Here is a 15,001-nt window from a genome sequence, read left to right on the forward strand (position 1 = left end):
CAGTTGGGTTTTTTGGGGGGATGTTTGGAGAATGAAGAAGTGCAAGGCTGAGCGGAAAAGGCCCCTCGGGGGGACATCGGGGGGTGGCGGTGGCGGCTGGCGGCAGAGGCAGCCTGGAGGAGCAGAGCCCTGTGTCCCCCAGGAGCCCAAAGTGGGGAGCCCAGAGAGGGGGGAGCGCCGCCATTGGCGGGAGCCTGCAGAGGCTGGAGAGGGGCAGGGGGGACTCCTTGGAGCCCCTGCAGCCCAGAGCAGAGAATGAGGGGAGAAGGGAGCCCAAAAGGGAGCCCAAAAAGGCCCGGCATCCCTGAATGGGCAGAGCGAAGAGGGGGCAGCTTTTAGGATTGCTGGGACTGCCAGCAGGCTGGGGAGGGCGGGCACCGAGGAGAAGGGGGACCCCCAATGCAAGCATGACCCCAGCAGCTGGGACAGGGGGAACTCCCAAAGAGCAGAGGGGAGGGAGCAGGGGTGGGGAACTCCTGGGGAGGGTTTTTCAGCACTGAATCTTGGTGTTTGGGAGGTTTTCTGCAGCCTAGGTCGCTGGTGACTTGTAGAGATTGACTTGGGCAGAAAGACCTTTAAACTGAAGGTGCCCATCCGTTGTTTTCCCCACATCAGGATTTCCCATTCTCACTTCTTGTGAGGCAGTGAGAGAGAGGAAGATGTCCCTGGACATGCAAGCAGGTGAGGAGGAAGTCAGTGCCCCTTTCCCCCTCTCTCCTGCTCCATCTCCCAGCCCAGCACAGCAGAACCTCGTGGCAGAGGCCGTTTTGAGCGGCTCCACGGTGCAGGAACCCAACGGGGAGGAAAAGCCCCGGAGATGCCGCACGAGGAGGGGCTGCAAACGCAGATGGCGGGGATCTGAGGGGGAAAGAGCCAGCCTGGGCCGGGAAGGCGGCCGGAGATGGAGCCAGAGGTCGGAGCTGGTGGTCCATGAGGAGGTTCCTGATGGAGAGAAGTCCCACAAGTGCGAGGAGTGTGGGAAGAGCTTCAGGTGGAACTCCGAACTGATTGTGCACCAGAGGGGCCACACTGGGGAACGGCCCTATGAATGTGATCAGTGCAGGAAGAGGTTTCAGGGCAGCTCTGATCTCCTCGTGCACCAGCGCACGCACACAGAGGAGAGGCCCTTCCGCTGCCCCGACTGCGGGCAGGGCTTCAGGCGGAACTCCCATCTTGTCAGACACCGGCTCATCCACACTGGGGAGAGGCCCCACGAGTGTGAGGAATGTGGGAAGAGCTTCAGGCAGAGCTCCAATCTGATCCAGCACCAGAGGACCCACACTGGGGAACGGCCCTACGAGTGTGGGGAGTGTGGGAAGAGCTTCAGCCAGAGCTCCAGTCTGTTCTGCCACCAGAGAATCCACATTGGGGAGAGGCCCTACGAGTGTTCCAAGTGTGGGAAGGGGTTTCGGACCCTCTCCCATCTTTTCCAGCACTATCAGAGTCACACAGAGGAGAGGCCCTTCTGCTGCCCCGACTGTGGGAAGGGATTCAGGCACAACTCCCACCTCGTCACCCACCGGCGCATCCACAGCGGGGAGAGGCCCTACGAGTGTCCCCAGTGTGGGAAGAGCTTCTCCAGGAGCTCTAACTTGACCCGACACCAACGGAGGCACCGGTGAGGGAAGCCCTGCGAGTGCCCCGAGTGCGGGAAGAGCTTCGTGCGCTGCTCCAGCTCCATCCCCCACTGCAGGAGCCACGCTGGGCACAGCCCTGGTGACCCACATTCCCTGTGATCCATGATGGGAACGCACCTCCCTGATTCTCCTTCTTCCTTTGGCTTTAATTTTTTTCTGTTCTTCCTCTCTTTGCCCTCCAGAAGGCATGAGGGATGGATCTGTCACCTCAAAACCACTCAAATCCCACTGAAAACAACTGAATTTTAACCCATAAAGGCTCAATCCCTCCTCAAATTGCTTGTTCCCTCCTCAAAAAACTCAGTCCTGGGCCGAACTCACTCACTTCCACAGGCAGCAGGGTGAGATGGGGTTGGAAGGGGATTGGGAACAGTGGGATCCCAATTGGGAGTGGTGGGATGGGGATTGTGTGGGGCTGGCTGGGTGGGATGTATTTGACAGCAAATAAAACTTTCAGAGTTACTGATTTCTGTCCCATTCATTTTCAGTCAGTTCTGTTTGCAGAGTGCCGCCTTCTCAGCTGATTAATTTGCTATAAAAATCCCATTTTTCAAATCATCTAACCCAAACAATCCAAAAACCAATATCCAAATAAAAGCAGTACAATTAAATTTTAAAAAATAATTTGAGAGTACTTAAGGGTGTTATTAAAGTTTAATTGTTTGGTTAAAATGTATGAGAAATTCTAGTGGTGCTTGGTTTTGTATTTAGTATGTTTGTAATATGAATTGTTTTTCTAAGGTGTGTTAGATTGTATGTTAGTTTTATCTAAAGTATATTAGTTATTGAGTTAAAACTTTCAACAGGTATTTCCTGGTATACAATTTGTTTATTTTTATTTCTGGATAATGGTATACTAATAGTTGTTGTTTTAGATTGACTCATTATTGGATTATTGTAAGTAGAAGTCAAAGTTATTATATTTCATTTTTATTATAATTTATTTCATTTTAATGATATGTTGTTGATTTAGAATTTTAATGTAATTTATTGATAGGATTGGAAGGAAATTCAAGGACAGGAACAGTTTTTCTCAGCTGGGAATTGGAATTCCAGACCCTGGGATTGTGTGCAGGACCACACAGACTGGGATCAAACATGGACTGGGGCCATGTGGAATGGGACCATACAGATCAGGATGATACAGACGGGGATAAACTGGGTTGAGATTACATCGACTGGGGTTGCACAGGCTGGGGTTGCACAGGCTGGGGTTGCACAGGCTGGGGTTGCACACACCAGGGTTGCACACACTGGGGCTGCACACGCTGGAGTTGCACACACTGGGGTTGCACACACCGGGGTTGCACACACTGGAGTTGCACAGACTGGGGTTGCACAGACTGGGGTTGCACACGCTGGGGTTGCACACACTGGGGTTGCACAGACTGGGGTTGCACAGACTGGGGTTGCACACGCTGGAGTTGCACACACCGGGGTTGCACACACTGGGGTTGCACACACCGGGGTTGCACACACTGGGATCAGACGGGCTGGAAAAGCATTGGCTGCCTTTGGCTGCCTTTGGCTCCATCCACGTCTAAAGGCGGCCACATCAAGTTGGCTTCATCCTTCTTGGGGCTCCCCTCCCCCTCTTTCCCCCGCGCTCCCGCCCCTTCCCCATCGTTTCCCCCATCCCCAATCCCCTCCCCCGTGTTTGGGTTTGGGGGTTCCAGGCCCCTCCTGCTCCGTTTGGGGGTCCCGACCCCCCTTTGGTTTAATTTGGGGCCCCGTCCCCCTTCTCCCCGCGCCCCCCGCTCCCCCCGCGGCCGGGGGCGCTGCCAGCACCACCAGTGCCACCAGTGCGGCCCCGGCTGCCCCCGCACGCCCCATCCCCATGCCCAGGGTCACCTCCCCCCTCCCCAAATTCCGCTGCCGGGGAGCGCCGGGCGCTGCGGCTCTGCCCGGCAACCGATGAGTCACAGCCGCGCCGGGCGCTGATTGGCTGCACATCGCCGGGCGGGGCCCAAGCGCCGAGCTCCCGCCCGGCAACTGGATCGGCACCAGCGCCGCGCGCTCTGATTGGCCAGCATCTCTTTTGGGCTGGGGGCGGCAGGAGCTGGGCACCCCCAGGAGCCCCTCGGCTTTGGGGCTCTCGATCCCCGCTCGGCCCTCGGGCCGGCCCTGGGGCCACCCCAACACCCCCGCCATGGGGAGGGTCCCGCAGCCCTTCGGAACCGCCAGCAATGGGCTGCGAGCGGCAGCAGCCGCCCCGAAAAGGGATTGAAGGGGCCGGGCCGGCGATGGGGGAGGCTCTGGCCATGGCTGCGCTCCGGCCTGCGCCGGGCTGCCATTGAGGGAGGCTCCGTTCAGCGCCTGCCGAGGGGCTGGCACTGCGGCAGGGGCTGGCACTGCGGAGGGGCCGCGGTTGTGGCCATGGGGCCGGGCCGGGACTGCGGCGGGGTCTCTCCCTGACACTGGGCTCCGCGACTGCCTCAGGGTCTCTCCCCTTCCCGGTCCCGATCCCATTCCTGTTCCCCATCCCGATCCCGCCGCTGTTTCCAGGGAATGGCTCCGATCTCAACCCTGACCCCAACGCCGGGGATTCAAACATTGGGGTCAAACACCCCAAATCCTGGGGGTTCAAACACCCCCAAACCCAAACTCAGGGATCTCAACCTCCCCCCATGCCCGAACCCCAAATTTCAGGATCAAACCCCCAAATCCCAGATCCTGGGGTGTCAAACACTCCCCAGTTCCCAAAGGTTGGGGTTAAATCCCCCTGACCCCAAATCCTGGGGTTTGAAATATCCGGGGTGTCCAACTGCCCTGATCCCGAATTCTGGGGTCAGTCCCCACAAATCCCAAACCCTGGAGTGTCAAACTGCCCCAAACTCAAAATTCTAGGGTCAAACCTCCCCCAATCCCCAACGTTTGGAGTTATGACCCCCCCAACTCCTACCTCCCCCAAACCCACTCCAGTCCCGAGGCACAGTGGGGTTTGTTTGGGGTTATTTGGGGTTTATTTGGGGCAGCTCCAGATGCAATGTCTGCAGAGAGACCCTGGGTACAATGCTGGGAAGAAAAGGGGGACTGGGGTGGGAATTGGGGGATTCAGGATGGGGAAGGATTCTGGGTGGGAAAAGGGGATTTAGGTGGGCAGGGAAGCAGTTGGGGTGGTGGGACAGAGTGTAAATGTTGCAGAGCAGGAATCCATTTCGGTGCAGGGGCAATGCACATCTCTGGGTGCAGGCTGCAGCCCGCACACACAGCTGTGTGCTCCGAGCGCCGCTCTCGCACCGAGCCTTTGCTCGGAGAAACTGCTGCAGCCAGGGACAGAGATACGGGGCTGAACTCTGCAGCAGCGGAGAGGCTGCTGCGGGAAAACAGAGCAGAACAACCCAGGAACCCCTGCTAATAAAAAACACGAGCAGCAAACGTCAGGCGAAATCCGTGGAATGAATATGTACGAACCCGCGGTGCAATAGCACACGCGTGCATTTGAGAGGGAGACAGAAAGGGCTCTGGGGTTGCCGGAGGCACGCGTGTCACTCCCAGGGAGCGGCTCCCGGCGGCGCTGTCACAAACCCAGCGGCGGTGCAGCTTTCCCGAAGCGCGGAGTTTGTTCGTGCCGCGGATCCCCCGCGCTCCCCGCGCCGCCCGCGGGACCCGCCCGGCCCCGGCCCGGCCCCGGCCCGGAGGGGCTCGCTGCTCATTGGCTGCCGCGGCGCGGGGAGGTGGGCGGCGCTGAGGGGAGCCGCGCCCTCATTGGCTGGGGCGGGGCGGGGCGCGCCGCTATTGGCTGGGGGAGCCGGCGCGCGCGGCGGAGGCGGGAGATGGTGAGGGGAGGGCGGGGCAGGAGGGAGCTGAGGGGGGGCCGGGGGAAACCGGGGGGGTTTGGGGCGGGTCTGAGGCGGGCCTGGGGCGGCCTGAGGAGAAACGGGGGATTTGGGGGGATGGACGGGAAATAGGGGGTGTGCGGGGGGTTTGGGGGGCGTGAGGGGCTCTGAGGGGGCTTTAGGGAGCTTTGGGGGAGCTTGAGAGGCTCTGGAGCGTTCTCAGGTGCGTTTAGGGGGAACTGAGGGGAATTGCAGGGGTCTGAGGGGATTGTGGGTGATTGTGAGAGGAACTGGGGGGTTCTGAGGGGATCTGGAGAGAATTTGGGGGAGTCTGAGGGGATTTCACAGGGTCTGGGGGGGGTTGAGGGGTCTGAGGGGGATTTGGGGCAGTCTGATGGGATTTGGGGGGGTTTCAGGTGGGTCTGGGGTCAATTTTGGGGGGAACTGGGGGCTCTGAGGGTAATTGGGGGGGTTTAGGTGGGTCTGGGGTGATTTGGGGTCTGGGGGCACCTGAAGGAGGGTGCCAGGGGGTGAAGGGGTCGCAGCCCCCCCAGCGCCCCCTGAAGCCCCCCTGTCCCCACAGAGGGGTCCCGGCCATGGCGGGGCAGGACCCCTGGCCCGACCACAGCATCTGCACCAACAGCCTGAAGGAGAAGATCCAGAAGGACGCTGGGGGGGCTGAGAGTGTCCCTGGGTGTCCCCAGGGGCTCAGGCTGTGCCCTGTGTATCCCCAGAGCTGCAGCGCTCTCTGTCCCCATTGTCACCTGTGCCAGCTGTCCCTGTGTCCCCAGAGCTGGAGCTGTTCCTGTTCCCGCTGGCACCTGTCCCTGTGTTCCCTGTGTCCCCAGAGCTGAGCAGTGTCTGTCTGTGTTGTCACCTGTCCCTGTGTCCCCAGAGCTGGAGCAGTGTCTGTCCCCTCGCTCTGTCCCTGTGTCCCCAGAGCTGGAGCTGTCCCTGTGCCCGTTGTCACCTGTCCCCGTTGCTGCCAGAGCTGAAGCAGTTCCTGTCCCTGCTGTCCCTGTCGCTGTCCCCATTCTCACGGTGTCCCCAGAGCTGGAGCAGTCCCTCTGGGCCGTGTTCTCCCAGTCTGGGTGGAGTTTGGACATTTTGGTGTGGCTGTCCGCAGTGTCACTGTGTTTCCTCTGTCCCCAGAGCTGGAGCAGTCCCTGGGCGCCATTTTCTGGCCCTTTGGGCAGATTTTGGACATTTTGGTGCGGCGCAGTCTCCGCCTGCGGGGCCAGGCCTTCGTCCCCTCCGAGGAGATGAGCAGTGGCACCAACGCCCCGCGCTCCCTGCAGGGCTTCCCCTTCCACGGCAACCCACGGGAGACAGAGACTGGGGCAGTTCTGGCATCTTGGGAAAGAACGGGAATTCTGGGGGAAAACCGCCCAAATCTGCCCTCAGATATCCCCAAAACCCAACTTGAAATCCCTCCAAACTCACCCTGAACACCCCAAAGCTTCCCCTGCTACAACAAGCCCATGGTGAGACAGAAATTCAGAGGGGAATCCTGGAATTCTGGGGAAAAAAACCAAAATCCTGAGGGGAAAAAAAAACCAACTTAGAATTCCCCCAAAATCCCCTCAGGAATCCCTGAAATCTAGTTGGGAACACCCTGAAAATCCAGCCAGGAACCCCCCAAAGCTTCCCCTTTTATGAAAAGCCCCATATGAGACAGAAGTTCTGGGGCAAAAAACTGAAATTATGGGAAAAATCCCCAAATTTTGGGGGGAAAAACTGAATTCCTGGGAAAAAAAAACCCTGCAAAATGCAGCTTCAAATGTCCCCATATCGAACCAGAAACCACCTGAATTCACCCCAAATCCACCAAAACTTCCCCTTCTACAACAAGCCCATAGTCAGACAGACCAAGAAGACATCCTGAAATTCTGGGGGAAAAAATCCCTACAATCCTTGGAAAACACCCAAATCCAGCCAGGAACCCCCCAGAATTCACCCTGAATTTCCCAAACCTTCCCCTTCTACTCTACAGTGAGACCCAAACCCAGGGAAAAATCCACAGATTCTGGGGAAACATGAAATTTTGGGCAAAAGCCTGAAATCTGGGGAAGAAATGGAAATTTCTTCCAGAAATCCACCCCCAATCCCCTGGGAATGACCCCAAATCCCTGTTGGAACCATCTAAGTTCCTCTGAATTCCCCCAAAATCCTTCTGAAATTCCTCAAATTCCTTCTAGGACTTGCCAAAATCCCTCCAAAACGTCCCTGATTGCTCTTGGGACTGCCCCAGATCCTGTCTGGAACCTCCCCAAATCCCTCAGAAAGCCCCAAATCCTGCCCAGATCCCCTCTGAATTCCCCCAAACCCCTCAGAAAGCCCCAAATCCCCTCTGGAACCTCTCCCAGATCCCCCCAAATCATGGGCAACACCCCCAAAACCCCCTGAACCATCCCCAAATCCCCTGGACCCACCCCCCAGTCCCCTGGAGCCTCCCCAGATCCCTCTGGAGCCTCCCCAGGTGCCCGGGCAGCCCCGCAGAGCCCTGGCAAAGCCCCAAATGCCTCTGGGCAGTGCCCGCAGTCCCTGCTGGAGATGCCCCAAGGGCCTGGCATGGCCCCGATGCCCCGGGCGGGAATGTGCCGTCCCAGCGGATCCAGCACGCCCGGCCGGGCTCGGCCAGCGCGGCCGAGGGGAAGGGAACGTTGGTGGAGCGGGAGCGGGAGCGGGACAAGCGCGGAGCCAAGGGGGGAGAGGCCCCGGCCCCAAAGAGAGCGGGGCCGGAGCGCAGGGGCAGCGCAGGGCAGGGAGGCTCTGCTGGGGCTGGGGCACTTTGAGGGGTCCCGGGGGGATTGCTGGGGGGGCTGGGGGAGATTCTGTTGGGCTCTGCTGGGATTCTGAGGGAAGTTCCTGTGGGGATTTTTGGGTGGATTTCCTCAGACTTTTGGTGGGATTTGAAGGGATTTGGGGGCATTTTTGGGGGGATTTGAGAGAGGTTTGGTGGGATCTTGGTGTGGATTTCTTGAGTGGATTTGGGGAAATTTTGTGGGTTTGGGGAAATTTTGGTGGGATATTTTTGGTGATTATGAAGGATTTTTTGTGTGGATTTGGGGATTTTGGGGGGCATTTTTGTGCAGATTTTTAAGTGTGGATTCTGTGAGATTTCATGGGGATTTAGTGGGACTTTTTGAGGGATTTTTCTGTGGGATTTTGGAGTGATCATTTCAGGGTGATTTTTGTTGGGATTTTCAGGGATTTCTGTGGGATTTGGGGTGAATTTTGTGAAGATTTTTGCATGAATTTTTTGGGGTATTGGGAGGGATTTTTGGTGGGATTTTGAGGGATTTTTGTGGGGACTTTGGGATGGATTTTTTGGGTGAATTCTGTGGGATTTTGCAAGGATTCTACGATGGATTTTGGGACAATTTTTGTGGAATTTTTGTGGGGATTTAGCTGGGCTTTGGGATGGATTTTGTGGGCTTTTTAGGATTCTTTGTGGAATTTTTGTGGGGATTTGGGGGGAATTTGTGGAATTTTAGGGGGATTTTTTAAAGGAGATTGTTGTGGGATTTTGGGCAGATTTTGCACAGATTTTTCTGTTTTTTTTTTTTTTTTTTTGCATTTTGGTGGGATTTTTGTTGTTTTTCTCAGGATTTTGCTGGGATTTTGGGGGGAATTTTGTGATTTTTAGGATTTTGGTGAGATTTTTGTGGGTTTTTTTGTTTGTTTTTTTTTGGTTTTTTTTTGGTTTGTTTGTTTTTTGTTTTCTTTTCTTTTCTTTTCTTTTCTTTTCTTTTCTTTTCTTTTCTTTTCTTTTCTTTTCGGGGTTTTTTTTGGTGGGATTTTTTGTGTTTTTTCTCGGGATTTTGGGCAGAATTTTTGGTGTGTATCCAGAGTGACTTTCGGCAGATTTTGGGCCTGACTGGGGCAGGTTTGGGGCAGATTTGTTGCCGATTTTGGGGTTTTATCCCGTTTCCCCAGCTGTGGGAAAAGCCCCGAAGCACATCCTGTTCCTGCCCCAGCTCCCTGACGAGCCCAAGGAGCTGATGCTCTCCATGCTCTGCACCCAGTGAGACCCGGGGCAATCCCGGCATCCCGGGGATTCCGGGGATCCCGGGTGGGCTCTGGGCTTTGGGGGATTTTGGGGCTTGGGGGGTGAGAGGGGTGAGGGGGGCTTGGGGCTGGATTGTTTTGGAAAAGGATCGGGATTCCGGGGGGGAATGTCTGGGGTTTTGGGGGGAATTTCTGGGATTTTGGGGTTGAATTTCTGGGGTTTTGGGGGAAAATAGCAGGATTTGGCAGGGGAAGGAAATTCTGGATTTTTTGGGGAACATTTCTCCATTTGGGGGGGAACACTCACGGATTTTTTGGGGATCATTCCCGGGTTTCTCAGGGAACATTCCCGGGTTTCTGGGGAACATTCCAGGGTTTCTCAGGGAACATTCCTGGGTTTCTCAGGGAACATTCCCAGGTTTCTGGGGATCATTCCCGGGTTTCTCAGGGAACATTCCCGGGTTTCTGGGGAACATTCCTGGGTTTCTCAGAGAACATTCCCGGGTTTCTCAGGGAACGTTCCCGGGTTTCTCAGGAACGTTCCCGGTGTCTGGGGCTCTCCTGGCCCCGTGCCCATCCCAGGGTCCCGGTTCCAGGAGCTGCGCTGGTGCCCGGGCGCCGCGACATCGCCTGGCTGCATTTGGACACCGAGGTGCAGGCGGGCGCCGCCCGCGAGGCCCTGCAGGGCTGCAGCATCACCCAGAGCAGCGCCAGGAAGATCTCCTGCGCCAAAAGGTGACCCACAGCACCCCAAACCCCACCTAAACACCCCCGGATCCCATTGAAACACCCAAAAATCCTATAGAAACCACCCCAAAACACCCTAAACGCTATAAAACTGCTCCCAAATGCCATAGAAATACCCCAAAATAAAACTGCCCCAAAAACGGTCCTGAGCTTCCCCAAACCCCCCACCCTGCTCCCCCAGGGAAGTCAGCTCACCCCAAATCCTCCTCTTTTATCCTTAATCCTCCTTCTTTTATCCCAAGTCATCCCTTTTTTGGCCCAAGTCTTCCTTTTTTTCAACCACAAAAGCTCTTTTCATCCCAAATCTCTTTTTTTGACCCCAAATCCTCTTTTTTCAACCTCAAATACTTTCTGTGTTCTCAAGTCCCTTTTCCAATCCCAAAATTTCCCTTTCCCACCACAGTTCCCCACCCCAAATCCCATTTTCCATTCCAAATCCTTCTTTGTTTGTCCCAAATTCTCTTTTTTCCATCCTAAATCCTCTTTCTTCACCACAATCCTACCCCAAATGTCCTTTTCCTCACCCAATTCAAACCCCAGGATCTGGGGTCAGGGGCATTTAACCCCAGCTTTTGGGAACTGGGCGGATTTACCCCATGATTATGGGGGATTTAACTCCAAAGTTGAATCAGGGATCAGGGGGATTTGACACTGCAGTGTTTGGGATCGGGGGGGCTTTGACCCCAAAGTTTGGGGATTGGTGGTTTTAACACCACACTTTGCGGGTTGGGGGTTTTTGACACACCTGGATCTGGGATTTGGGGAGGTTGATCCTAAAATTTGGGGTTCGGGCATGGGGGCAGGTTGAGATCCCCGAGTATGGGTTTGGGGGTTTTTGACCCCCCAGTGTTTGAACCCCCAGGATTTGGGATTGTGGGGAGTTGACCCCAGGATTTGGGGTGTTTGACCCCAATGTTTGAACCCCCGGCTTGGGGTCGGGGTTGAGATCGTAGCCATTCCCTGGAAACAGCGGCGGGATCGGGATGGGGAACAGGAATGGGATCGGGAGCGGGAAGGGGAGAGACCCTGAGCCAGTGGCGGAGCCCAGTGTCAGGGAGAGACCCCGCCGCAGTCCCGGCCCGGCCCCATGGCCACAACCGCGGCCCCTCCGCAGTGCCAGCCCCTGCCGCAGTGCCAGCCCCTCGGCAGGCGCTGAACGGAGCCTCCCTCAATGGCAGCCCGGCGCAGGCCGGAGCGGAGCCATGGCCAGAGCCTCCCCCATTGCCGGCCCGGCCCCTTCAATCCCTTTTCGGGGCGGCTGCTGCCGCTCGCAGCCCATTGCTGGCGGTTCCGAAGGGCTGCGGGACCCTGCCCATGGCGGGGGTGTTGGGGTGGCCCCAGGGCCGGCCCGAGGGCCGAGCGGGGATCGAGAGCCCCAAAGCCGAGGGGCTCCTGGGGGTGCCCAGCTCCTGCCGCCCCCAGCCCAAAAGAGATGCTGGCCAATCAGAGCGCGCGGCGCTGGTGCCGATCCAGTTGCCGGGCGGGAGCTCGGCGCTTGGGCCCGGCGATGTGCAGCCAATCAGCGCCCGGCGCGGCTGTGACTCATCGGTTGCCGGGCAGAGCCGCAGCGCCCGGCGCTCCCCGGCAGCGGAATTTGGGGAGGGGGGAGGTGACCCTGGGCATGGGGATGGGGCGTGCGGGGGCAGCCGGGGCCGCACTGGTGGCACTGGTGGTGCTGGCAGCGCCCCCGGCCGCGGGGGGAGCGGGGGGCGCGGGGAGAAGGGGGACGGGGCCCCAAATTAAACCAAAGGGGGGTCGGGACCCCCAAACGGAGCAGGAGGGGCTGGAACCCCCAAACCCAAACACGGGGGAGGGGATTGGGGATTGGGGGAACGATGGGGAAGGGGCGGGAGCGCGGGGGAAAGAGGGGGAGGGGAGCCCCAAACAGGATGAAGCCAACTTGATGTGGCCGCCTTTAGACGTGGATGGAGCCAAAGGCAGCCAAAGGCAGCCAATGCTTTTCCAGCCCGTCTGATCCCAGTGTGTGCAACCCCGGTGTGTGCAACCCCGGCCTGTGCAACCCCGGCCTGTGCAACCCCAGTCTGTGCAACCCCAGTCTGTGCAACCCCAGCCTGTGCAACCCCAGTCTGTGCCACCCCAGTCCGTGTAATTTCAACCCAGTTTATCCCAGTCTGTATCATCCTGATCTGTATGGTCCCATTCCACATGGCCCCAGTCCATATTTGATCGCAGTCTGTGTGGTCCTGCACACAATCCCAGGGTCTGGAATTCCAATTCCCAGCTGAGAAAAACTGTTCCTGTCCTTGAATTTCCTTCCAATCCTATCAATAAATTACATTAAAATTCTAAATCAACAACATATCATTAAAATGAAATAAATGATAATAAAAATGAAATATAATAACTTTGACTTCTACTTACAATAATCCAATAATGAGTCAACCTAAAACAACAACTATTAGTATACCATTATCCAGAAATAAAAATAAACAAATTGTATACCAGGAAATACCTGCTGAAAGTTTTAACTCAATAACTAATATAAATTAGATAAAACTAACATACAATCTAACACACCTTAGTAAAACAATTCATATTACAAACATACTAAATACAAAACCAAGCACCACTAGAATTTCTCCTACATTTTAACCAAACAATTAAACTTTAATAACACCCTTAAGTACTCTCAAATTATTTTTTAAAATTTAATTGTACTGCTTTTATTTGTATATTGGTTTTTGGATTGTTTGGGTTAGATGATTTGAAAAATGGGATTTTTATAGCAAATTAATCAGCTGAGAAGGCGGCACTCTGCAAACAGAACTGACTGAAAATGAATGGGACAGAAATCAGTAACTCTGAAAGTTTTATTTGCTGTCAAATACATCCCACCCAGCCAGCCCCACACAATCCCCATCCCACCACTCCCAATTGGGATCCCACTGCTCCCAATTCCCTTCCAACCCCATCTCACCCTGCTGCCTGTGGAATTGAGTGAGTTCGGCCCAGGACTGAGTTTTTTGAGGAGGGAACAAGCAATTTGAGGAGGGATTGAGCCTTTATGGGTTAAAATTCAGTTGTTTTCAGTGGGATTTGAGTGGTTTTGAGGTGACAGATCCATCCCTCATGCCTTCTGGAGGGCAAAGAGAGGAAGAACAGAAAAAAATTAAAGCCAAAGGAAGAAGGAGAATCAGGGAGGTGTGTTCCCATCATGGATCACAGGGAATGTGGGTCACCAGGGCTGTGCCCAGCGTGGCTCCTGCAGTGGGGGATGGAGCTGGAGCACCGCACAAAGCTCTTCCCGCACTCGGGGCACTCGCAGGGCTTCCCTCACCGGTGCCTCCGTTGGTGTCGGGTCAATGTAGAGCTGCTGGAGAAGCTCTTCCCACACTGGGGACACTCGTACGGCCTCTCCCCAGTGTGGATGCGCCGGTGGGTGACGAGGGTGGAGTTGTGCCTGAATCCCTTCCCGCAGTCGGGGCAGCAGAAGGGCCTCTCCTCTGTGTGACTCTGATAGTGCTGGAAAAGATGGGAGCGGGTCCGAAACCCCTTCCCACACTTGGAACACTTGTAGGGCCTCTCCACAGAGTGGATCTTTTGGTGGACAATCAGGTGGGATTGCCGGCTGAAGCTTTTTCCACACTCCCCACACTCGTAGGGCCGTTCCCCAGTGTGGGTCCTCTGGTGCTAGACCAGGGTGGAGCTCTGCCTGAAGCTCTTCCCACATTCCTCACACTCGTGGGGCCTCTCCCCAGTGTGGATGAGCCGGTGTCTGACAAGATGGGGGTTTCGCCTGAAGCCCTGCCCGCAGTCGGGGCAGCGGAAGGGCCTCTCCTCTGTGTGCGTGCGCTGGTGCACGAGGAGATGGGAGCTGCCCTGAAACCTCTTCCTGCACTGATCACATCCATAGGGCCGTTCCCCAGTGTGGGTCCTCTGGTGCACAATCAGTTCGGAGTTCCACCTGAAGCTCTTCCCACACTCCAAGCACTTGTGGGCCTTCTCCCCATCAGGAACCTCCTCATGGACCACCAGCTCAAACCTCTGGCTCCATCTCCGGCCGCCTTCCCGGCCCACGCTGGCTCTTTCCCTCTCAGATCCCCGCCATCTGCGTTTGCAGCCCCTCCTCGTGTGGCATCTCCAGGGCTTTTCCTCCCCGTTGGGTTCCTGCACCGTGGAGCCGCTCAAAACGGCCTCTGCCACGAGGTTCTGCTGTGCTGGGCTGGGAGATGCAGCAGGAGAGAGAGGCAAAGGGGCACTGACTTCCTCCTCACCTGACTCCATGTCCAGGGACATCTTCCTCTCTCTCACTGCCTCACAAGAAGTGAGAATGGGAAATCCTGATGTGGGGAAAACAAGGGATGGGCACCTTCAGTTTAAAGGTCTTTCTGCCCAAGTCCATCTCTACAAGTCACCAGCGACCTAGGCTGCAGAAAACCTCCCAAACACCAAGATTCAGTGCTGAAAAACCCTCCCCAGGAGTTCCCCACCCCTGCTCCCTCCCCTCTGCTCTTTGGGAGTTCCCCCTCTCCCAGGTGCTGGGGTCACGCTTGCATTGGGGGTCCCCCTTCTCCTCGGTGCCCGCCCTCCCCAGCCTGCTGGCAGTCCCAGCAATCCCAAAACCTGCCCCCTCTTCGCTCTGCCCATTCAGGGCTGCCAGGGCTTTTTGGGCTCCCTTCTCCCCTCATGCTCTGCTCTGGGCTGCAGGGGCTCCAAGGAGTCCCCCCTGCCCCTCTCCAGCCTCTGCAGGCTCCCGCCAATGGCGGCGCTCCCCCCTCTCTGGGCTCCCCACTTTGGGCTCCTGGGGGACACAGGGCTCTGCTCCTCCAGGCTGCCTCTGCCGCCAGCCGCCACCGCCACCCCCCG

General features: G+C 56.5%; 1 protein-coding gene and 2 pseudogenes across 1 annotated transcript; 2 read left to right on the forward strand and 1 right to left on the reverse strand.

Moving 5' to 3' along the window:
• Window positions 1-659: 659 nt before the first annotated feature.
• On the forward strand, window positions 660-1,736 carry LOC135292535 (zinc finger protein 239-like; annotated as a pseudogene).
• Window positions 1,737-6,012: 4,276 nt separating this feature from the next.
• LOC135292536 (U1 small nuclear ribonucleoprotein A-like) lies at window positions 6,013-10,166 on the forward strand. Its single transcript, XM_064406727.1, has 4 exons — window positions 6,013-6,100; window positions 6,569-6,730; window positions 9,356-9,443; window positions 10,010-10,166. The coding sequence occupies exons 1-4, from the start codon at window positions 6,013-6,015 to the stop codon at window positions 10,164-10,166; spliced, it is 495 nt and encodes a 164-aa protein (XP_064262797.1).
• A 3,188-nt stretch (window positions 10,167-13,354) lies between these two features.
• Window positions 13,355-15,001, reverse strand: part of LOC135292537 (zinc finger protein 850-like) — a 337,224-nt pseudogene continuing 335,577 nt past the window's right edge.

This window comes from Passer domesticus, unplaced genomic scaffold (genome assembly GCF_036417665.1).
Source record: "Passer domesticus isolate bPasDom1 unplaced genomic scaffold, bPasDom1.hap1 HAP1_SCAFFOLD_37, whole genome shotgun sequence".
NCBI classification, from domain to species: Eukaryota; Metazoa; Chordata; class Aves; order Passeriformes; family Passeridae; genus Passer; species Passer domesticus.